Here is a 24,807-nt window from a genome sequence, read left to right on the forward strand (position 1 = left end):
CTTTCTCACATACACAATGGGGGAATACACACAAAGGTGGAGGCTGAAAACAGTTTTCCTCTTCTTAGTTGTGAAAGCCAAAAGAACTCATGTACAAAGAAATAGAAGAACCCTATATGTGGGTCTCAAACCAAACTCAACTAACTAAGGTGGCATACTAACTGAGCCACAAACTAGAGTAGATAAGGATAGTTGTCATCCAGCTATTATTCGTGGGCGGTGTACCAACCGCATCTCCAGCTAACAAGTCGGTGACATAAATGCACAACAGTCACCCTGGCATATCGCGAGTGGAGCTCGATATCTCAACACTCCCCCTCGAGCTCAATCCCAATTCCTGCACACCAAGCAGGTCTCTGAACTTGCGCAGCTTCTCTGCGCCCAATGCTTTCGTGAATATGTCAGCTACCTGATCCTCTGTGCTGACATAAACTAGATCAATAAGACCTAGTAAAACCTTCTCCCGCACATAGTGATAATGCACCTCAATGTGCTTTGTCTAGCATGAAAGACTGGGTTCTTTGCCAAGTGTATGCTGCTCATGTTGTCACAATAAATGACAACTGGCCCATCTGTAGACTGATGCATATCATAGAGTAGCTTATGCAACCAAGCTACCTCACATGCAGCCATTGCAGCACCCCTGTACTCAGCCTCTGTGCTCGACAAGGCAACTATAGGCTGTTTCTTGCTGCTCCAAGTGACTGCAGCACTCCCAAAAGAGAACACATATCCACTGGTAGATCGTCTATCAGAAATACTACCATCCCAATCAACATCAGTGTATCCATGCAACTGTATTTGAACCCCAGCCTCATAAAATAGTCCATACTGCAATGTGTACTTCACATACCTGAGTATGCGTCTAGCCGCATCCAAATGCGGTTTCCTTGGAGCCTGCATAAACTGACTTACCAACCCAACAGCATAGCTCAAATCTGGCCTGGTAATAGTCATGTAAATCAAACTTCCTACTATGCGTCTGTACATAGTAGGATCTTCCAGAAGCTCACCTGCATCTGCGCTCAGCTTCACATTCTGCTCCAAAGGAACTGTAATAGGCTTACAGCCTGTCATCCCATATTTGGACAGCATGTCCAATCCATACTGCCTCTGCAAGAGCTGTATCCCACTTGGTGATCTAATCACCTCAATGCCCAAGAAATAACGCAGCCTCTCCCAAATCCTTCATCTCAAACTTCTGCCTCAATAGCATTTTCACATGAAGGATATCTTCATCACTATCACCTGTGATGATCAAATCATCAACATAAATGACAAGCAGCATAATCCCTTTCTCCATAAAGACCTCTTCTTGCAAATCACCATGCAAGAAGGCATTCTTTACATCCATCTGATGTAAAGACCATCCCTTTGATGCGGTCATAGCAATGGCTGCTCTTACGGTTGCCATCCTTGCAACCGGGCTGAAAGTTTCTTCATAATCAATGCCATATGTCTGTGCATACCCCTTGACAACTAAAAACTACCCTCCACCCATGCTAATTTTGCCTGAGTAGGATGCTCCCTCAAGACTCCACCTTCATCAACAATACACCACTCATAGATTTCTCCTAGAAGAGGGTAAGTAACTCCCTTGGTGGCTCGGGAAATGGATGGACCATGCGTGTGCAGTGAGCGGCCGAATAGAAAGAACTTTTAAGGCTTTGAAAGAAAGAAAAGGGAAGAGAGACTCAAGAGAGGGAATACGAATTGATCTTCATTGTCAATAGAGTGAGACTCCACTCCAATGCAACTCAAAATACTACAAACACAAGGGAGAAGAAGAGGTTTCATACGTACAAGAGGGAGCGGAAGCTCCAAGACTATTCATAGAGAGAGAATGAACTAGAGAGAGATGGACTCAAGAGTCTACATAAGAGAATATCTACAAGAGGGAGAGAAGGCTCATGGAAGAGGCTTGAGGAGACTAGAGCTACAGCAACATGAGACATAATGGTGGAAGAGATGATGAACAAGGGAGAGGAGGGGACCTTTTATAGAGATTTTGTCACCCTCCTTCACCCATTTATAGTTTCTGCCTGTAGATTCCTTTCAATCTGCCTGTCCATGGTGAAGTATGTGAACCACTGCTAGACGACACTGCAGGTCCACTGATATTTTGTGATTGCTGCTGTGAATTCTGTGCAGCATTACCATTTTGTGCATCTACATCAATCATCACATTTATTGGTTTATACCAGCTGCTCATCTCATCAAAAACAACATCTCTGCTCACTGTAAACTTACGAGTAGAAGGGTTATAGCATCTATACCCTTTCTGCTGCAGAGAATAACCAATAAAGACGCACTTCTCAGCTTTTGGATCCAACTTGGACCTCAACTCATCTGGCACATGGACATAGGCAATGCAACAAAAAATTTTCAAATGAGAAATATCTGGTTTCCTACCAGTATACTTCTCCTCTGGCGTCATGCCATGTATTGCTGCAGTGGGAGTCATGTTGATTATATAAACTGCTGTAGCAACTGCTTCAGCCCAATAATAATCTGGTAGATCTTTTTCATTTAGCATAGCCCGAGATACCTCTCTAATATGCATGTTTTTCCTTTCTGCAATTCCATTTTGCTGTGGGGTATGACTGCATGAATATTGCTGCTTTATACCATGCTCCTGCAAGAACCTTGCAAACTCATTTGAGAGGTACTCTCCCCCTCCATCTGACCTTAGGCATTTTATTTGCAGGCCTGTTTCTTTTTCAACCATAGCTTTGAAAGCTTTGAAGTGCCCAAACACTTCACTTTTCTTTTTCATAAAATACACCCAGAGTTTTCTGCTGAAGTCATCAATAAATGTGACAAAATAGTGACAGCCACCAATAGATGCAGCTTTAGTAGTCCACACATCAGAGTGGATTAATTCCAATGGCTTTTTACTCTCTTGAACATGCCTAGGAAAAGGTTTCCTTGCCTGTTTCCCAAATTGACAGGCTTCACAAACCTTGTGCATTTCTGCAACCTTGAATTTAGGCAATCCTGCAACAATATTTTGGGCTTGCATTGATTTAAGTCGCTGTATATTAACATGACCAATGCGTTTGTGCCAGATATCAATATCTGCAACTACACCGGTCCCATGTGCAAACATTGCTGCACTCAATTCAGGCATGTCCGCATCCAACGTAAACATCCTGCCCTTCTTCTTTCCTTTTGCTATCAAGCGACCATTATTTTTCATATCCTCAACAAAGCATCCATGAGGATTAAATCTGACCTGCAAGCCCTGCTCAACCATCTGACCAACAGAAACCAGGTTCTTGGTGATGTTCGGGACATGAAATACATCAGACAAGTATTTCTTTTTCCCATCCTGCAGAGACAAAGGAATTTTGCCAATCTGCACAATAGGATGTGCAATATCATCACCAGTCTCCACAAATCCTGGTTTTTCCATTTTCCTTGCATCTTGCATCCATTCAGCATGACCTGTCATGTGGTTTGACGCACCTGAGTCAACATACCACTTTGGCTCCCCCTGCCTCTAGAGTTACCACGTCCTCCTGCATAGGACTGGTTTTCTTGCATTTGCTGCATATTCTGATTTCTACCATGGCCTGCAGATCGGCCTCCTCTACCTCTGTCTCTATCTCTGCCAACATTTGAGTAGAAGACAGTTTCTTTTGAAGTTCTTGCTGAAGAAGATGCACCACCATTTCTCTGCTCTTCAGAAATTAAAAGAGCAATCAACTCCTCAAAATCAGGAAATTTTTCACGAACGGCAATGGATGTCTGGAACTGTGCATAATCCTTTCCTAGACCATTCAAGGTCACAGAAACTAAATCGTCATCATCCACTGGCGACCCAATGGAAGCAAGTGCATCCGCAATTTTCTTCACCTTCATGTGGTAGTCATTGATGCTCATATTTTCTCTCTGCACATTGTGCAGCTCCTGCTTGAGCTGCATTTTCCTGGCTTGCGTATTTGTGCTGTACATTTTTGCCAAAGTATCCCATGCCTCCTTTGGCGTACTTGCATCCTGAATATGCACAATCATGGAGTCCGAAATACTGATAGACAGCCAGTACATAACTTTCCTGGCTCTCTCATGCCATCCTTTAAATGCCTGCATTTTCTGTTGATTGGGAACATTAGGAAGAACAGGTTCTTCTTCATTTCCTGTAATGAACTCCCAATAGCCTTTTCCCATAAGGAAATTCGTCATTCTAAACTTCCATGCCTGGAAGTTGTTCTTGTCAAGCTTTTCAGTGACAATCTGTGAAAGAGAATCAGATGCCATTTCAGAACACCGCAAAATATTCTGTCACTGCAAAAAACACAGCTTTTGCCTCACACGGGCAGATCTGCAATACTGACGAAAGTGGTATTTCACCACACAGTCACTTCCTAGTGATGATTTTGCATCAACAGGCAACAAGCATGATTCTGCAACTCCCAATATCTCTGCACACAGGCATACGATGCAATTTCTGCAGCAACTTTTCACCGACTAGCCGCGCAGTGGTCGCACAGCCAAAACAGGGCCTTTTTCTGAGTGCCTGCGAAGAACTTCCGCCTTCAAAACGGGCCCCGAAATGACCTCGAATCAGAAAAATAAAGTTACCAAGGGCTTTGCCCATTCCTGTAAACTACTCGGTGCTTTCTATCAATTCAAACAACGGATTTTGCAGAGGCATTTGAATGAGTTGATTGCGAGTTGCCAAACACATGTACTTGAACTTAAGAGTTTGCAATTAAGCTGGAATTAAGACTTATACAGCTTAAACACAAAGTGACATCATTGGAGAATGCAATATGATTGAGGGGCCAAGACGGGGCCCCCCCCTTATCCAGGCTCACTTTATTCTTGAAAATGGAGATACAAGACCAAGGTGCAATGCACCTTCCAAACTGATGAACTCAGTGAAAACCTAGGACCTAGATACAAGACTAAAGAGCATATGTACAAGGTAGACAACAAAAAGGAGGACTCCAAGCTCAGGTTTCAGCTCTTGGCTTGCCCAATCCACAAGGAAGAAGCCTGCAACAATCACCACTTACATCCAACATTAGAGACAAACACTAGTTTCTAGAAAGATAGTAGAAACAACATGAAATAGTGCTGTAAATGAGATAAACTTGACAGTAGAGGCTCCCTTCGTGACTTGGCCCTTTTGTAGATGAAGTCCTTGATGCCTCTGAAGCTACCTTGGGTGAGGAGAGTGTGGAAAATGGGGCTGGAATGAGAACAGCTTAGAAAAACAGCCTGTAGGCTAGAGAGAGAAAGCTTTTATGGAGTGATAGCTGTAGAGAGAGAGTGCCTATGCTGATCCCAAGGGAGGAGATGTAAGAGAGGAGCTGCTGCTGTTCCAGAGGTGCACAGAAAGGCAGATTTCTGCAAGGGAAATGGGCTGGAACAGTAGAGAGAGAAATTCTGCAGTAGAGAGAGAAAGACTGCAGCAGGAGAGAGAAAGGGGCTGTGGCTGCTCCAGGCTAGGTGAAGGAGAGAGGATGCTGCTGCTGTTCCAGAAGAGCTGAGAGGGGGCAGATTTCTGAAGAGGAGGGGCTGGAACTGTAGAGAGAGAATGTGCTGTTGTAGAGAGAGAAAGTGCTGCTGAGGTGAGAGAATGGCCTGGGGAGAAGCTGGCTGCACCCAAGGAGCTGGAGAGGTTCTGCTGCATCATCTAAAAGGGGGGAGAAGAAAAGTGACGAAATTTTCATGTGTGGAATGAAGGGGAGAGGCCTTCTTTTATAGGCTCAGCCCCCCTCCTAGGCCTAGAGTGGAAGGTGGACACTTGTCCCAGATTTTTGGTGGGCTGCAGTCCCAAAGAGGACAGCCCACCACTTGCCCTAAATCTACCAGATTTGGGGCCAAACACTTGGCCTCACTTGCCATGCATGCTGCCACATGTGTGGGACAGGTGGACTGTCCTGCCAGCTCATATTCCAAGTGGCAGTCTGCCACGTGTCAGCTGCCACGTCACTCCCAAAAACCCTAAAATTTCAAAGTTGTCAGAATTTAATTCTGATCGCACACACGGGTTCCTAACAGCTTAGACTATCTATTGACGTACTCTAAGGTCATAATTGAGCCATACTGAGCTCATTTGTTTGTCGTCTTATCTTGTATCTCCATTACTCTTGGCATGCTGCCAGGCCCACACCCAAAGCTCATGGAACATTCTCTTGAATGGTTCCTAGGTCGGTATGCAATCTGTGCATTTGATTGGTCCCATGTTTGGGTACTCAGGTGGGGTGTGGTTTCTAGATGTCCCTCTCAAAGAGAGGCCATCACTCTTGTGGGTCACTAATGCCCATAACCCCAAGCAAGGGGGTCCACCCTCAAATGCTAGACCTAGTCCCCATTGTCCGTAACTGAACAGAAGGAAAACATTTCATTTCTTAATAAGCATACTATTGAAAAACAAAAAGAAATAGTACCAAGCAAGTGGATACATGTTGAAGCAGGATGACATTCCCTCCGTCTTTCATTCGGTTGTCCGCAACTGAAATGCTTCCTCATAAGCATCCAGGATTTCAGGACACTCCTGAAATGTAGCTCTGTCCACCCATTGGGCATCGGTGGATGGGAGCCCTCTGAACTTCAAAAGGGACATTTTGCGAGTCGTGCCTCGACGTCCCGTAGTGAAGTTATGCAAAAGAATTTGCTCTGGGATCAACAAGATCTCAGTGTCCTCTACTTCAGGTGCATCGTCCAGTGTGGGCTCTTGAGGTGGTTCCCCAATGAAGGGTTTCACCAAGCTTACGTGGAAGACATTGTGGATCTTCCAATGCTCTGGAAGTCTCAATCGGACTGAGACATCATTTATTACCTGCAACACCTGAAAAGGACCATAATATCGAAAGGATAGCTTGAAGTAGATGCGCTTTTTGCCCACTTTGGTTTTTAACCGGGCTTTCTCAAATTTCAATAAGACCCATTGGCCTTCTTTCACTGCAAACGCCCTCCGTCTTTTATTTGCAGCTGCTCTTTGTTTCTCCTGTGCCTTTTGAATGGCTGCTCGAACCGTGGCATAAGCAGAGTCATAATCCTCCACGAATTGATCAGCGGCAAAGATTTTCTCTTTTGTTTGCATGAGTGGAGTTGGTAAAGATCTACCATATACAATTTCGAAAGGAGCTTTTCCAGTGGAGGAATGAATTGTGTTGTTATAAGCAAACTCCACAAGAGGAAGGAATTTCTCCCAAAAGGTTTGCTGGTCATGCACATAAAATTTCAGCAAATCCAAGAGTGTACTATTCGTAACTTTAGTTTGGCCATCCGTTTGAGGATGAAAAGCTGAGGAGAAACTTAGAAGAGTTCCAAGGTTCTCAAACAAAGCCTGCCAGAAGTTACTAGTGAACTTTGAGTCTCTATCTGATACTATAGACTTGGGCATGCCGTGGTGTCTAAAGATGTGTCTAATAAATAAATGGGCAGCTTCAGGTGCCTTGAGATTCTTTCTGCAAGGAATGAAGTGGGCTTGCTTGCTGAATCGATCTACTATCACCCAAATCATGTCATGATTTTGATTGGTCCTGGGAATTCCTGTAATGAAGTCCATGGTGATGTGTTCCCATCGTCTCTCAGGAATGGGTAGGGGCTGAAGTAAACCCTTGGGTTTTCCTCTCTCATACTTAGCTTTTTGACATGCGAGACAAGCTAAAATGTAGGCAGCAGTGTCCTTTTTCATGTTAGGCCAGTAGAAAAATTTATCCATGGCTGAAAAGGTGGCCACAATACCCCTATGACCAGCATAGGGTGGGTTATGGCTTTCCTCCATCACTTTAGATCTAAGCTGCTTTGTGATACATAGTTTGTTCTCCATGAATAAATAGCCATCCCTGATGTGGTAGGCATGATGGGTGCCTCCATCTTTCAAATGTGCCCATGGCTGAGCAAAATCAGCATCTCCCTCATAGAATTCTTTGAGGGCTGTTAGCTCATCATGATAGGGAACTGAAATATGGTGAAGCCGTGGTCTACGAGAAAGGGCATCAGCCACTACATTCTCTTTTCCAGGAGTATATTGTATCTGAAAATGAAATGATTGCAGAAAGGTAGACCATTTCATATGTCTCTCTCTGATCAGAGGTTGAGTTAGAAAATATTTAAGACTTTCATGATCAGTTTTTACAAGAAAATCTATCCCTAAAAGATAATGTTTCCAAAGTTTGAGAGCATGAATTACAGCTAAGAGTTCTTTTTCATAGATATCATAATGAAGTTCAGCATCTCTTAGTTGTCGGCTTTCAAAGGCCACAACATGACCATCCTGGGTAAGAGAAGCCCCAAGGCAATCGCCACTGGCATCAGCTGCTACTAGGAATGGTTTCCTTAAGTCAGGAATGATAAGTACAGGAGCTGTAGTCAGGGCATGCTTTAGAGCATTAAAAGAGTCCTTTTCTTTTTGGGTCCATCTGAACTTTAGATTTTTCTTAGTGAGATCATGTAGAGGGGCTGCAAGTTCAGCAAAATGCCAAATAAACCTTCGGTAATATGAGCATAGGCCTAGAAAAGACCTTACCTCATGGGCATTCTTCAAGTCAGGCCACTCTACAATTGTCTGTATCTTGGCTGGGTCCATACGGACACCTTCTCGTGAGATAATGTGACCAAGATAGTGAATCTCGGGAAGAAAGAACTCACTTTTCTTCTCATTGATGTAAAGAGCATTTTCAGCTAAGATTTGAAATACAATCTTTAGATGTTCCGTATGCTCTTCCTCATTCTTGCTGAAAATGAGGATGTCATCAAAGAAGACGGCAGTGAACTGTCTATAGTTCCTGAACAACCGTTCCATCAGTCGATTGAACGTGGCTGGGGCATTAGTAAGGCCAAATGGCATTACCATATATTCATACAGCCCAAATGTGGTTCGGAAGGCTGTTTTATGAATGTCCTCAGGTACAACTCGTACCTGATGGTAGCCACTCTTAAGATCTATGCGGCTGAAAATTTCAAATCCTCCTAAACGATCAAAGATATCGTCTATACGAGGAATTGGGAAACGATTCTTAACCGTCTGCTTGTTTAAGGCTCTATAGTCTATGCACATCCTGAAGGTTTTATCCTTCTTTTGGGCTAGTAAGACAGGAGAGCAAAAAGAAGAACTACTGGGTTGGATCAATCCCTTGTCCAAGAGTTCTTGGACTTGCTTGAAGATTTCATCTTGTTGAGATTGACTAACTCTATATGGGGGTCTATTTGGAGGTGAAGACCCTGGAACTATGTCAATTTTGTGATCCTCTGGTCTCTCAGGAGGGAGGTGACTAGGAAGTTCCTGAGAAAAGCAACTCGAGAATTTCTGAAGGAAATCTAATCTTTCTTTTGTGAGAGGATCTGACTTTTCTTCACTTGGTTGCTTATCGCGTACAAACACTAGAAAAGAACATACTCCTTTCTTAAGCAAATTGGGAGATCGTGCATGACTTACCATAGGAATGGTGTTTCCTGAAACTCCCGCTGTAATGCTCACATCTCTACCCTTATGTTGGAGGGTTAGAATATTCTTCACATAATTGATTCGGGGGTTGACTTGCTTATGCCAGGGCATGCCGAGAATTACATCTGATCCTTGAAGTGGTGCCACCATGAAGGGTAGATGATCCAAGTACCCCTGGATGTGTACCCGAAGCTTGCCGATGATGGGGTACACCTTCTCTTCTTGGTTCTTGAAGGCTGCAGTTGCCTCCAAGGCTTCTCCTTTATCCTCTGGGGCTATCCCCAAGTTCTGTGCCATCTCATGAGAAATAAAGTTGTGAGTAGCTCCACTATCGAACAAAAACAAAGCGGATTGATCCTTTACCTGACCCCATGTTTTCAACAAACTATGGGTGTCGTTTACAGCTCCCTTTTCTGGAGGTGCTTCCACCTTGTTGACTACCAAAACTGGCTTTTTGAGGGCTGCTTCTTTGTTGCTGTTGTTTTTGGCAGCTTGAGGGCATTCGTAGAAGTTGTGGCCTCGATCGCCACACTTGAAACACCGCCCTTCGGAGTAATACTTTTGCTTCTGTTGTGGAGACAATGAGCTGAAAGTGCGGGCTGTTTTCTTCGAAGGAGGCTGGCTGGCTGACTTTTGCTCTTTTGGTGCGTCCTTTGCTGTCTCCTTACCCTTTTGTTCCTTGGAAGAGGTTCCCTGGGACTTCCGCTTGTTGTTGCTGCCATTCCGCTTGTTGGAGAAAGATTGTTTCTTCTCCACCTTCAAGGCGATGTTGATGGTGTCTTCGAGAGAAGTAGGAGTGGCAATGTCCACCTCATGCTGAACGATATACCGTAGGCCAGCAAAGAACTTCCTTTGCTGCTCTTTTTTATCCTTCCTACTGAATGCTTGAACTTTTAACAAAGTATCCCAAAAACGATCAACATACTCACTGACTTTCTCTTCTTGGCGTTGGCGGAGGATGTCCCACTGCACCATTGTATCTCTCTTAAACTCCTTAGGCAGGAAGTGCCTCATCAAGTTCTTCTTGAAGTGCTTCCAGGTGTGGGCTTGCTGTCCAGTGTTGACCATAGCTGCCCACCAGAGTGAAGCACGGTCTTGCATGTGCAAGACGGCAAACCGGATCTTCGCCTTGTCTTCGTACTCGTCCCCCTCAAAGAAATACTCGAGGTCTCGGATCCAGGCCAGCAAGACCTCGGGCTTGTCCTCTCCCTTGTACTTGGTAAACTTGAAGAGCTTATCTCCAAGAGGTACCTTATGCTTTGCATACCTTCGTCTCCGTGGACGTCTCGAAGGAGATGGACTCCGATGACGCCGTCTACCTCGAGGAGGGGAAGAAGAGGATGATCTTCCCTCCTTGTTGGAGTTGGTGTTGTCCGCACGGCCTCTTCCTTGGGATTGGGGCTCTATGTCATGAGTTCTTGCTTGGCTGCTTTCCAGCACTTGAACCTGTTGAGCAATGTTTGCCAAGAGAGCACTCAACTCATGCAGGTTAGGAGGGTCAGGTCCATTGGCTGCCATGATGACAAGATAACTCAATGAAGGAGAGACTCAACAAGAGAAAGCACAGAGTACAGGACCACTGCCTAAGCTCTGATACCAATGTAAACTACTCGGTGCTTTCTATCAATTCAAACAACGGATTTTGCAGAGGCATTTGAATGAGTTGATTGCGAGTTGCCAAACACATATACTTGAACTTAAGAGTTTGCAATTAAGCTGGAATTAAGACTTATACAGCTTAAACACAAAGTGACATCATTGGAGAATGCAATATGATTGAGGGGCCAAGACGGGGCCCCCCCCTTATCCAGGCTCACTTTATTCTTGAAAATGGAGATACAAGACCAAGGTGCAATGCACCTTCCAAACTGATGAACTCAGTGAAAACCTAGGACCTAGATACAAGACTAAAGAGCATATGTACAAGGTAGACAACAAAAAGGAGGACTCCAAGCTCAGGTTTCAGCTCTTGGCTTGCCCAATCCACAAGGAAGAAGCCTGCAACAATCACCACTTACATCCAACATTAGAGACAAACACTAGTTTCTAGAAAGATAGTAGAAACAACATGAAATAGTGCTGTAAATGAGATAAACTTGACAGTAGAGGCTCCCTTCGTGACTTGGCCCTTTTGTAGATGAAGTCCTTGATGCCTCTGAAGCTACCTTGGGTGAGGAGAGTGTGGAAAATGGGGCTGGAATGAGAACAGCTTAGAAAAACAGCCTGTAGGCTAGAGAGAGAAAGCTTTTATGGAGTGATAGCTGTAGAGAGAGAGTGCCTATGCTGATCCCAAGGGAGGAGATGTAAGAGAGGAGCTGCTGCTGTTCCAGAGGTGCACAGAAAGGCAGATTTCTGCAAGGGAAATGGGCTGGAACAGTAGAGAGAGAAATTCTGCAGTAGAGAGAGAAAGACTGCAGCAGGAGAGAGAAAGGGGCTGTGGCTGCTCCAGGCTAGGTGAAGGAGAGAGGATGCTGCTGCTGTTCCAGAAGAGCTGAGAGGGGGCAGATTTCTGAAGAGGAGGGGCTGGAACTGTAGAGAGAGAATGTGCTGTTGTAGAGAGAGAAAGTGCTGCTGAGGTGAGAGAATGGCCTGGGGAGAAGCTGGCTGCACCCAAGGAGCTGGAGAGGTTCTGCTGCATCATCTAAAAGGGGGGAGAAGAAAAGTGACGAAATTTTCATGTGTGGAATGAAGGGGAGAGGCCTTCTTTTATAGGCTCAGCCCCCCTCCTAGGCCTAGAGTGGAAGGTGGACACTTGTCCCAGATTTTTGGTGGGCTGCAGTCCCAAAGAGGACAGCCCACCACTTGCCCTAAATCTACCAGATTTGGGGCCAAACACTTGGCCTGCATGCCCTGCCACTTGCCATGCATGCTGCCACATGTGTGGGACAGGTGGACTGTCCTGCCAGCTCAGATTCCAAGTGGCAGTCTGCCACGTGTCAGCTGCCACGTCACTCCCAAAAACCCTTAAATTTCAAAGTTGTCAGAATTTAATTCTGATCGCACACACGGGTTCCTAACAGCTTAGACTATCTATTGACGTACTCTAAGGTCATAATTGAGCCATACTGAGCTCATTTGTTTGTCGTCTTATCTTGTATCTCCATTACTCTTGGCATGCTGCCAGGCCCACACCCAAAGCTCAGGGAACATTCTCTTGAATGGTTCCTAGGTCGGTATGCAATCTGTGCATTTGATTGGTCCCATGTTTGGGTACTCAGGTGGGGTGTGGTTTCTAGATGTCCCTCTCAAAGAGAGGCCATCACTCTTGTGGGTCACTAATGCCCATAACCCCAAGCAAGGGGGTCCACCCTCAAATGCTAGACCTAGTCCCCATTGTCCGTAACTGAACAGAAGGAAAACATTTCATTTCTTAATAAGCATACTATTGAAAAACAAAAAGAAATAGTACCAAGCAAGTGGATACATGTTGAAGCAGGATGACAATTCCCGCAGCATATAATGCCCTCTCGCCACACCGCGAAGGGCGTCTCAATCTGAGACAGTGCACTCTTGCACTTCCGGCTGTGCTACCTACAGAGATTTGCTCCCAAACTCGAAAAAGGAAAGCAACACTTGTCCTCTTACCAGGACACTGCGAACTTGGTTTGCTTTCTTGAGCTCCTTACCATGAACAAGGCTCTGATACCATGTGAAGATAGTAGGAGAGAGGGAAGGAGTCTCACTTGCAGCTTTCTCACATACACAATGGGGGAATACACACAAAGGTGGAGGCTGAAAACAATTTTCCTCTTCTTAGTTGTGAAAGCCAAAAGAACTCATGTACAAAGAAATAGAAGAACCCTATATGTGGGTCTCAAACCAAACTCAACTAACTAAGGTGGCATACTAACTGAGCCACAAACTAGAGTAGATAAGGATAGCTGTCATCCAGCTATTATTCGTGGGCGGTGTACCAACCGCATCTCCAGCTAACAAGTCGGTGACATAAATGCACAACAGTCACCGTGGCATATCGCGAGTGGAGCTCGATATCTCAACAGCCTCGCCTGTCAGCGGAAACCCATAGCATACCTGCTCCCTCAAGGTCGATGTCTGGCAGCATAATGGAATCATCCCTGAAGTCGAGAAGTGGTACCTGACGGGCGCCTATCCTTGCGTTGAAGTCCTTAACTAGGAGGACTTCTCCGCGGCTTGAGAAGTCAACAATGGACTGATGAAGAGCTGCAAATGGAGATGCCTCGGCCTCGTCTCGAATATCTCTAGCAAAGTGGGAGATCTCAGGAGGGAAGTAGCATATTGCAACAAACAGATCCCGGCTGTCCATGTGTTGGATCCGGATCCAAAGAAAGAAAGATAGAAGTCATTTCCCTTTGTGTGACAGCAACTAGATAGAATTTCATAGAATTGTCAACCAATGTGAATGCATTCTAGCTTTACAAGAAGAGTGTTTCCAAACAAGATTTAAAACCCAGTGTTGTGAGGCCCATGAGATTTCTGTCATGAATCATATATTGTCTGTGAACAGAAAACAATGGAAAGGGATGCTGTTGAGAAAGATCCCTTTTCTTGCACCATGCCTTATAGTCAGAGACAGCTTCTTTCTTCTCATATACTGCCCACATTGATAGATGTCTTCTTGTCATCGTGACGTCGCCCCTGCTAGAACGGGGGTGAGCGCCCATGCTGCCCTTGAAAAATGGCTGACTAAGAGCTGCGAGGTTGCTGCCCTGGCCTGACTTGATTTGGGGCTCCTCGGTGGCAACCAAAAGCATGGCTCATGTGGGGGCACTTGAGATTCTTATGACTCCAATGTCCATTTGGAGTGCCGACTTGATTTTTTTGTGAATTGACTCTGGTGAATGCATACTACCTTATCTATCTGTCTCTTTTTTTGTTTATATTATGGCTCACTTTATGGCTCTAAGTACGATACCAATGAAGTCCAAATAGAGCTTAATAGGCATTACCATGTCCGCTGCATTCATGGGAGGATGGATGCATGTGACATTCCCTTTTGTTCAAAGTGGAGCATGCAAAGCCATTTGCTTCAACACTGGAAGCCAATTCAATCGTACACAGTATGGTGAATTCAAATGGAAGCCATTTGCTTCAACAACAGAAGTCATTTGAAACTTACGGAGTATGGTGAATTCAAATCATAGGGGCTATAGTATCAGCAGTTTTATATAGTTGACGAGACATGTTTAATGAGTGGTTATGTGTTCAGTCTTGCTTCAGGAGCTATCTCATGGCAAAGTTCAGAGCAACTTATCATATTATTACATGTCCTTTGCTCTCCATATTCTGCTGAAGTCTAGCATTAGGATTGCTGGTCATTCTCTGATGTATGCTGCCTGCTGTCAAGTGCTTCTTAAGGGTGAGGTGCAACCCTGAAAAGCCTGTACTTGTGAATCCAACAGTCTTAGTGATGAGGCCCACTGTGCTACTTCTGTTTGTTGATAATCATTGCCATGATCAGACCTGACTGATGGAAGAGCAGGATTCGTTGATCCTCGTCCTTCTGGCTGCAAAGATCTGCTGCTTGGCTGATTTAGGCTAAAATGGATTTTAAGGTATATAATATGTTGCAAAGGGGACAGTCTAGAAGTGCATATTGAAAAATGACTAGTAGGTTGATTTTGTGGAGCAAAAAGTGAGCTAGAAGTTTCTGTGGTGTGTAGTTTCTAACCAGTCAACTATTGTTGGATGGGCCAGAGATTTGATTCACACAATTGTGAGGAAAACTATGCTTCAAGAGTATGGTGCTTTGAGTCAAGGCAAGATTGCGACTGCAATGCTGAAAATGTATGAGGAACTTTTGTCTTCTGGAAGTGCCTACCTACTGGTGGTGGTTGAGGTAAAATTTTCTTTCCTGCAGATCCCTTCTTCCAAATTAAAGAAAAGAAAGATCGAGCAAGAACCTGTTGTTGTTAATCTCATATTTCTTACTTCCTTTAAGGTGTCCTTTCTTTCTTTTGCCCATCAGTCTTCACAGGATTCTGCTCTACAAGAAGCAGCTGAATCGTATAAGGCGTCTGGTGAGTTAAGTTTGCCCCCACCTCTATACTATCTTCATCAATGCCTTGAACGTCTACGAGGAGAAGACACCACACTTTCACAAGATGCCAGCCTAAGTGAAGGTGTAGCACTAAATTTTTCTGTGAGACAGCTGTGCCATTACTCACGAGCAACTGGAGCACACATGCTTGAGTGTGTTATGGATGCAGCTCTTTCTGCTATCAAGTCATGTGAATTCCGCACAGCAGTCGATGTAAGAAAGCTACAAGCCAAGGATACCTTCTGAAGTTTTCCGTAGTTGAAATGACAGTCTTTCAGCTTTGATCAGTACTGTAATCTTTTTTTGATTTATATGATGACCTTCATTTGTACTGATGCATGTTGTGGGCTGAAGGTCATCGACCATGGTCTCAAATAATATTAATGGGTACCTTCTCTTTCACGCAGGTCCTTGCCCTTTTCCCACGTCTCCAACCTTTAGCAGCTGTTATGGGTTGGGACTTGCTGGCTAGCAACACAGAAGCTCGGCAAAAGATGATGCAGGTTCTTTGGGCAAGTAAACAAACAGAATTATCTGCACATAGGAGACATGGAGATGAGGTATGTTGTTTAATATCAAGGATGCTTGTTCTACATAGTGGCTGCTTTGAAAGGATTCTTAGTACAAGAAGTCCCTTCCAGAACATGATTATCAGTTGTTTTTATAAAAAATGTTTCATGTGACAATATAACAACATTTTAAAATTTGAGAACTCTCACTCGACCTTTCTTGAGCAAAGCTGTATCCTTGTTCTATTTTTCTCACTCTGCAATATGCGTGAACACATTTTTTAGTTTCGGAATAATTGTCATCATTACCATTGCATCAATTGCATCAGACAGCTGGACTAACTTTCTTAAATTTTCTCACTTCTATTATTCATCCAAAACCCTTTCATTTTTGATTCATGGAATACTATAGTAAGTAGTAGAATGTCGGGCTTATAACTTTGGGCAATACAACCTTAAAGAAGCCTTTTGATTAACACCAAATGAGCAGTCACCCCTATATATATGTGTGTGTGTGTGTGTGTGCGCGCGTGCGCGATGTGTGCACATGCATAGTAATACATATATACATATATGCCTGAATCTAGGACCCTGCTATGCGTGATGGAGTTTATGGTTTTTAATCTTATGAGTGACTCTCGTGAGATTGAAACTGCACTATGTTGTGTTTTTAGAGGATGAGTTTGGGAATGTTCCTGGATTCATCTAGGTATATGCCTGAATCTAGGACCTTGTGATTTCATATTAACAAAAGTTGTCTCTAGGAAGGAAAGCAATTACATCTTCAGAAAATTTGAATATAAGCCAGGTACTGAGAGTATTCTAACTGGCCCGTATGCAGATAGTCATAAAAGGACTGCTTGAGGGACGCTTGGGAAAAAGAGAACTTGTTCAGAGAAGGATCACCAAAAACCTGATGGTTTCCGTCCTTCCAAATAGTCCATGGTGCCCATTAGCGAGCCCAGGCAAAGAAAATATCATATCCCTTCCGGTCAGGGTGCAATCCAAATAGCCAAAAGAGCCTGCCAAAGACAACCACTGAAAAGCGTCTTTGCAAAATCCTTTCCAGAGAAGAATAAGAAAATCTCGCGAATCCTGGCAATGCCAAAATATATGCGCCACTAATTCCCAAGTAGCTAGGCATCGATGACGCATGGCTGGCCCAATACGCCTTCGAGCTAGAAGCATGCTAGAAGGGAAACACCCGCAACTATCCTCCAAAGAAAAACCTGTTGGCGAAGAGGGAGTTTGCAATTCTAGAGTTGCCGCAGTCTACCCCTCCACCACCTTGCAAGAGAAGTCAAAAGAAGAGGACGCCAAGTAGATAGATCTGAAACAAGCACCCAGTCGGGTAGGTGATCGTGGAGCTTAAGGGGAGGTACTGGCTGAAAATCTTGAAGCATTTGAGCAAGCAAACGCCAATAGGGGAGATAATGCATACTCAAACCAAAACGGCGAGCCGCCATAAGAAAGGGAATCACTGAACTTGTGTCATCCAATACATTGCCACAATATGAATACCCCTGGACCATATAAATTAAGAGTATCCGGGTTCTTGCAAAGCCAGAGGAGTAGCAAAAGCCTTTGACCAGTGAATACTTTCAGCGTGCAAAGAGTTACCATTTGGAGAAACCTGACCAATTAGATGGGAGAGTATGCTTTTCTAGTCAAAAAGCATCCAAGTGACACAGGGACAGTTCTGAATGTTGCCCTCAATGTGCCCTAGGAGAAAATCCCATTATGTTGGCTCCTAGAAGCCGTATACAGTGCACCTATCAGGTGCTTACAGTGGGACCCAGGAGAGTGGGAGTGGATAGGTCATGGGCACCGAGAGAGGGGGATTCCCTTCTTTTGTTTCACGGTTGGTAATGCCAGGAGATTTCAGCTGAACAGTAGGGGTTGGATTCCCTCCAGAGCCCCCCATTGGGAAAGCTTCTTCATCACCGCAGATTTGCGTAGAAATTTCTGGAGGAGGCTTTGGAAATCCCTCAGAAATAGAAAGATCACTCTTTTCTTTTGGCTTTCTATTCATGGAAGGATTGCAGTGAACCTGTGGAGATCACGATTTGGGGCTGATCCCACTTGTCCTCGATGTCATTCTGCAGAGGAGTCAGTGCGACATTGCCTTTGGGACTGCAGTCAGGCAAGGACTGTTTGGAAAGGGGTTGCTCAAATACTCAGCATCTTTCATACTTCCCCTTTCTTCATGACTTGGGGCTCGGTCGCATGGTTATCCCTTATCGGGCCCCAAGTGTTTTATGAGGGTGAGCCTTCTTCTTGGGCACTCTCGGTCCGCCGGCAGGTGATAGAGCCCTGCTCTCTTCAAGATGCACCACTTACTCCCTTCAGAGCTTCTCATGCTTCAGTGGACACCTCTTGGGAGATTTTGGCTAGCATTTCCTCTTGGCACATTTGGAGAGGCAGATGTACTGAGGCCTTGGATGGCACCCAGATACACCCATCACAGGTGTTCACAGGTATTTGGATTGACACGGTTCACACTTTGATAGCCATATGGGCTAGCATGCAGGGCCCTTCACGGGCAGCCTCTTCTAGAAGGACTATATTTCTTCGAGTTTGGAGGGGTTCTCCGTTTTTCTCGGAGGTTTCTACCGGATTGAGATGGCACTATCAGCCTCAATCCTTTCTTTTTGGCTCTTGAGCTTTTCGTGCATTGCATGATGTATCCCGTATGGAGGTTGCTCTAACGGTTTTTCTTTAATACTTAATAGAAGTTTCTTTTTGCCAAAAAAAAAAAAAGGGAAGCCATATACTGCAGTATTAATATTCAATAGCAAATTGCATGAATTGGAACATCATTTTTCTCTTGTGGGCCAAGATATGCAAGATATTCAGGCCCCCTTGCAGTTTTGGAGGGCATAAATGCTCCATAGAAAGAAGCCTGAGAGCCTTGTGTTGATGAAGTACACACTGAAGGAAATGGAGAGAGTGAGAGCTAGAGAGAGTGAGAGAGTCGAAAGCTTAGAAGCTGTAGTTGCAAAATAGAGTGTAAAAGAGTACAACACAAAGTAGAGTTGATAAGGTTTTGTCATAGTGACAAAAACTTAGTAGTCACTAACCATAGTTAGTGAACTAACTGCAGTTAGGAGGAAAAACCTCTAAATGAGGGAAAAGTGCCCCTAACTAACTTATTATATTACATTGGTCACTGCTGAATTATATCTATAATTCCAACACCCCCCTGCAGTGCCAATGTCATGTACAAGGCTGATCAATCACCAAACGGATATAAGTTCAGGGCACTGCGAAATGCCTCGAACTTCTCACGTGGTAGTGCTTTGGTGAAAATATCTGCAACGTTGTCATGTGTGGACACAAAGATCATACTGATCTCTCCTGCATGCAACTTCTCTCTGACGTAGTGATAGTGAACCTCAATGTGCTTCGTGCGAGCATGAAACACTGGATTCTTTGCCACTGCAATGGCACTCTGACTATCAGTGAGAATTGGAGAAGGACCCTCCAAAGACAGATGAAGATCAGCAAATAAACGTCTCAGCCAGACACATTCAGCTGTTGCTGTGAAAGCTGCCCTGTACTCAGCTTCACATGATGAGGTAGCCACTGTAGATTGTTTCTTGCTCAGCCATGAAATGCAAGATTTTCCCAAAAAGAAACAATTGCCACTAGTGGACTGCCTAGTGTCATAATCACCAGCCCAATCTGAATCACTGTAGGCATGCATCTGCAAGTCACCCCCCCTGGGAAATAGTAAGCCAAAAGACTTGGTGCCTTGCAAATAACGGAAGATGCGCTTAACTGCCTGCCAATGCATAGTTTTGGGGCTGTGCATGTACTTGCTCACCTGAGATACTGCAAACTGAATATCAGGCCTAGTATTGCAGAGATATATGAGGCATCCAACAGCTTGACTGTAAAGTGTGGCATCAACTGATTCTCCTGCATCATGCATTGTGAGTTTCAGCCCCGGTTCCATAGGAGTAGATATGGGCTTACACTCTTGCATGTTAAATCTGTCCAAAAGTTTCTGAACATACTTGGACTGAGACATAACAGTGCCACGTCTCTCATGAGAGAACTGGATCCCCAAATAAAAGTGAAGCAGCCCCAAATCTGACATATCAAAGTGGGTCTGCAAATCAGTTTTGAAATCTGCAATTTTGTCGTCATTGGACCCTGTGAGCAGTAAGTCATCAACATAAAGAAGGATGACTAATATTTCCCCCCCATCCATCTTGATGTAGAGGGTGCTCTCAGTAGGACTATTGTGCAGCCCCTTGCTGGTCAAAAAGGCATGTATCTTGGCATACCATGCACGAGGGGCCTGTTTCAGCCCATATAAAGCTTTATTAAGCTTGCAGACTTGAAGTGCATTTGCTGTAATTCCAAAACCCGGAGGTGGTTTGACATACACCTCTTCCAGCAAGTCCCCATTTAAGAAGGCTGTTTTGATGTCCAACTGATGAACATTCCACTCAAAATGTGCAGCCATTGCAATTACTGATCGGATGGTAGTCATCCGGGATGTAGGAGCAAAAGTCTCCTCATAATCTATGCCCTTTTTCTGAGCATAGCCTTTAGCAACCAGCGTGGCTTTATATCTGTCAATGGAGCCATCTGGCTTCCGTTTGACTTTAAATACCCATCGTGTGCCAATAGCATGTTTACCCTGTGGCAAGTCCACAACATCCCAAGTCTGATTTTTTGCAATGGACTGCAACTCATCGTGCATGGCATTCATCCAATGCACATTACCTTGTGCCTCTTCAAATGTGGCAGGCTCCTCTTCATCAAGGAGAGTACCTGCATATGCTGATTCCACTGAATTAGCACCTTCCATGTGCCTTGCTGCACTGCGAGTCCTGCCAGGTAACGGAGCATCAAGTTTACTCTCCCGGAGAGTCTGTAACAGCCAGTTTGGGACTGTTTTTGCTGCATGTATGTCTGTAATTTCTTGCTGGACCACTTGTTCCACTTCCTGTGGAGGAGGCATGACATCCCGTGGCGGAACTGAAGCATTTGAAGGTTGCTGTAAATTCTGATTTGGATCAGAAAAATCAGCAGGGGAACCCAAAGCAATGGGTAGCAACCCTTGAAAGACATCTTCTGAAGGTGAAGGCATTTGAAAATCAGCCTGAGTGTGAGCTGAATTTTCAGAAAATATCACATCTCTACTTACAATGATTTTGCGTGTAGCAGGATTGTAGAGACGATACCCCTTGCTTTCTGCACTGTATCCAACAAATATGCATTTGATGGCTTTATCTGACAATTTGTGCCTAAATTCAACTGGCACACGTGCATAGGCAAGGCATCCAAAGACTCGGAAGTGATCCACTGAAGGCTTCCTGTCATTCCAGACCTCAAAAGGAGTTTTTGTTTTTAAAGCCTTAGTGGGAGCCCTGTTCAAAATGTAATTGGCACACATCAAACCCTCTAACCAGAATTTATGAGGCATGTGTTTGCTTTTCAGCATACATCTGTCCATCTCCATGAGGGTTCTATTTTTCCTCTCAGCTTTGCCATTTTGCTGAGGGGTCAGCCTGACTGTGAGCTGATGCACAATACCCTTTTGTTTGAGGAAAGCATCAAATTCTGCAGATAGGTATTCCCCACCTCTATCCGTGCGTAATGTCTGTATCTTGAGCCCGGTTTCATTTTCAACCATGGCTGAAAAATGTTTAAACACTGTGAACACTTCAGATTTCTTTTTCAGCCCATAAACCCAAGTAAAATTGGAGTAGTCATCAATAAATGTGACAAAGTAGAGATAACCACCCAATGACGGAGTCCTCATGGGACCACAGACATCACTGTGTATAAGCTGTAATTTGCGAACAGCTTTAACTGAACCATCCTTCTTGAAGGGAAATCTATGCATTTTACCTAAAATGCACCCTTCACAGGCATGTGGAGGAGGTATCTCAAGAGGTGGCAATGCATCAACCATTGAAAATTTCTGAAGTGTCATTAAGCTGTTGTAATGCATGTGGCCATATCTGGCATGCCATAATTCTGCATTTTGCATGGCAACTGTAGGGGTAGAAATTGCCAAAGCATGAGCTGCTCTTTTCTGAAAAATATCAAGCTGAAAAAGCCCACGCAGCAGAGTACCAGATAACATTAAGGCATAGTTAGCTTCCCTGTCCCGGACAGCACATTTGTCATCCTCAAAGATGACCTGAAATCCCCCTCTGTTAAGAGTGGACACTGAAAGGAGATTTTTGGTTATGCCAGGCACATATAAGACATCAGAAAGTCTGAAAATTGAGCCATCAATTGCAGTGAGCTCAACTTCTCCTGTGCCACGTACTGAATATGAGGAGTTGTTGGCACAAGTGACTTTCTTACCAACAGGAGGTGGATGCAAGGAAGTAAAGAGACACTTCCTCGAAGTGATGTGCTTGGATGCACCGCTGTCAAAATACCATGTGTTCAGTGTTTCATCAACACTGAAAGCAGATGCATCTGAAGGAGAGTCAAAACTGCAAGTCAAAAATGCATATGTATCATCACTGCAAGAAGCTGTACTATCCCGAGCATCTGGAACAGCCAACCTAGAATCAGAAATGCAAGATAAAAAGGCATAATCTTGACCAACAAAGTTGGCTGCAGCATCCCCGCTGTCAGATGCACAAGGGGCTGAATCTGAAACAGCCATTCCTGAGCTGTTTTTCTTTTCCTTTGCAATCCTTTTCCTGCATTCTGCTATGTGATGACCTGGCTTTTTGCAGTAGTGACAAAAACCCTTCTTTTTGGGCTTGCTTGCATCACTTTTAGCCTTTTGTGAAGGCTGTCCTGACCCACTGGAAGGCTGATTTGCTGCTGTTTTTGCCTGTCCCTTTGTTTTTGATTTGAATTTTGAGAGCATGGCTTGTTCACCTGCACGTGAAGCCAAATTTTTCCTGGTCTGCTCTTCCTTAAGCAGAAGTCCTATCAGCTCATGAAAAGAAAGAGGATTTGCACCCCCCCTCAATGATAAATTCAGCGAAGTGTGAAAGCTGAGATAAGACTCAGGAAGAGAGTTCAGAGTGGTTGTAATCATCTCTGAATCAGGAATAATTTCATCTATATTTAACAACTGCTCTCTGAGATCCTGTAGCTTAGTGAGGTGGGCTGACATGGAGTCACCCTCCTCCATATGTGTATTGCTCAACTCTCTTTTTAAAAAAGATACCCTGGCATCATTCCGTGCTGCACACTGAAACAGAGATGCATGACAAGGCTAAGGCATCCCGTGAATCCCATCTCTTTTGCTCAGGAGTATTGACTGTAGCTGCACCAACAACTTGTCCTGCAGCTGCACCATGTGCACGACCTCTTCCACCTCCTTGCTGAGGAGGGGTAGCAGGTGCAATATCTGCTGGTCGGATTTCATCCCCATTGACATAATCCCATAAATTGCGAGAAATCAGAATATTACGTACCATGAAACTCCAGAGGGAGTAGTTGGTACCATCCAATTTGTCTTCCTGTGAAAGACCACCGAACTGGAACTCATTCTGATTTTGATGGGCCATATCTGAAAAAGAGATTGAAGCAGATACAAAGCTGAATTCCCTTACTGGGAATAAAATGCACAACTCCCAAAAACACAGCCAAGCACGGGCTGTATATGCAACTTAGATTTCTGCAGTTGAGCTGTCAGAAATCTGTCCAAGCATAAAACACTCTCCAAAATCTGCCAAAAGTGTTCCAAACAGTCCAAGAAAGGCAGTATGTACTGAATACTCCAAAAAATGCTCTCCAAACACAAAAGCCCCAATTTGTGGCTAGAGATTGCAGCCAGAAAAGGGGTAAAAATGCTAAAAGCCCCAAATCTGCAATTTTAATACAAAAGCCCCAAATTTCAGACTATATCTCCAATTTTTCTCCAGAAGTAGCTCCAAAATTGCACAATGATTGCAATGTCTGCAATATGCAAAATGCCCCAAATATACTCGCAGGATACTTAGCCAAACAATGGCTGTCTGCAAAATTAGCCTGCCAAAGATCACCTGCTAGTTCTCTTGTACAAAACCAAGGAGGTACCTGCTGCTGTACTGAAGCAGATTCAGTACAGATTTACTGTATCCTTCGCAAAATGACCTAGTGTGTCACAATAGAAGCACTTCTTCTTGTGCTTCCTCTTGGAAGTGTCCTCGTCATCAGAGTCATCCTTCTTGGACTTGCCACTGATAGGCTTGCCCTTTCCTTTACTAGCGTAATCCTTTGCCAACGATGCCTTGTCATCTTTGTGGTTGTTGTAGAGCTTCTCCCTAGCTTCTTCCTGTAGCAATAATGGTCCCAACTCCTCAAAAGTCAGAGGTTTGGTCCTCTGTCCTGCTGTCACAGTCGTAACGGAGCTTTTGAAACTCCGTGGTAGCCTCCTCAATACCATCAAGTCCAACTGGCACGAGTCCACCTCCTGACCAACCGATGCTAGTTGATCCCTCACCACCTTCACCTTCGTCAAGTGGTCATGTACCGAATCTCCTTCATCCATATCCAGGTTGTAGAGCTGATGCTGAAGAAGAGCAGGTTCCGGGATGTGTTATTTGTCTCGAACAGATCCTTCAGAATGGCCCCCACATGTACTGACGTCTCGGCCATCTAGATGCAAGGAAACATAGAGTCCGCCGTAGACCCTATGATCAATGCCAGGGCGCGGGCATCTCTATCTTCCCAACCTTCGAGCTCCTCTCCATATACTAGTACGAGTATCTTCCCCTTGTTCTCCACCATATCCTCCGGCTTCGCCTCCACTCCCGTTGTCAATTTCACAGCTTCTGAGCGACTAAATGACTCTTCACCTTCCATATCGGTTTTGTCCCATCCAGTTTCCTAGACTCTCCAAAGTTAGGGATGGTGAAAGAAAGAAATCTGGGGGAGGGGGAAGGGAGAAAGAAAGT

The 24,807-nt window shown here is 44.5% G+C and overlaps 1 protein-coding gene across 1 annotated transcript in view; it reads left to right on the forward strand.

Moving 5' to 3' along the window:
• The window catches only part of LOC147885227 (zinc finger FYVE domain protein), a 246,996-nt gene that overhangs the window by 14,147 nt on the left and 208,042 nt on the right, over window positions 1–24,807 (forward strand). The window contains exons 2-4 of the mRNA XM_087397706.1: window positions 15,083–15,224; window positions 15,354–15,638; window positions 15,833–15,985. Of these exons, the coding sequence (XP_087253832.1) occupies window positions 15,083–15,224; window positions 15,354–15,638; window positions 15,833–15,985 (580 nt within the window). The remainder of the gene's footprint in view (window positions 1–15,082; window positions 15,225–15,353; window positions 15,639–15,832; window positions 15,986–24,807) is intronic.

This window comes from Dipteris shenzhenensis, chromosome 26 (genome assembly GCF_047967505.1).
Source record: "Dipteris shenzhenensis isolate YYH24624 ecotype China chromosome 26, Dip_SZ_1.0, whole genome shotgun sequence".
In the NCBI taxonomy this organism is placed as follows: Eukaryota; Viridiplantae; Streptophyta; class Polypodiopsida; order Gleicheniales; family Dipteridaceae; genus Dipteris; species Dipteris shenzhenensis.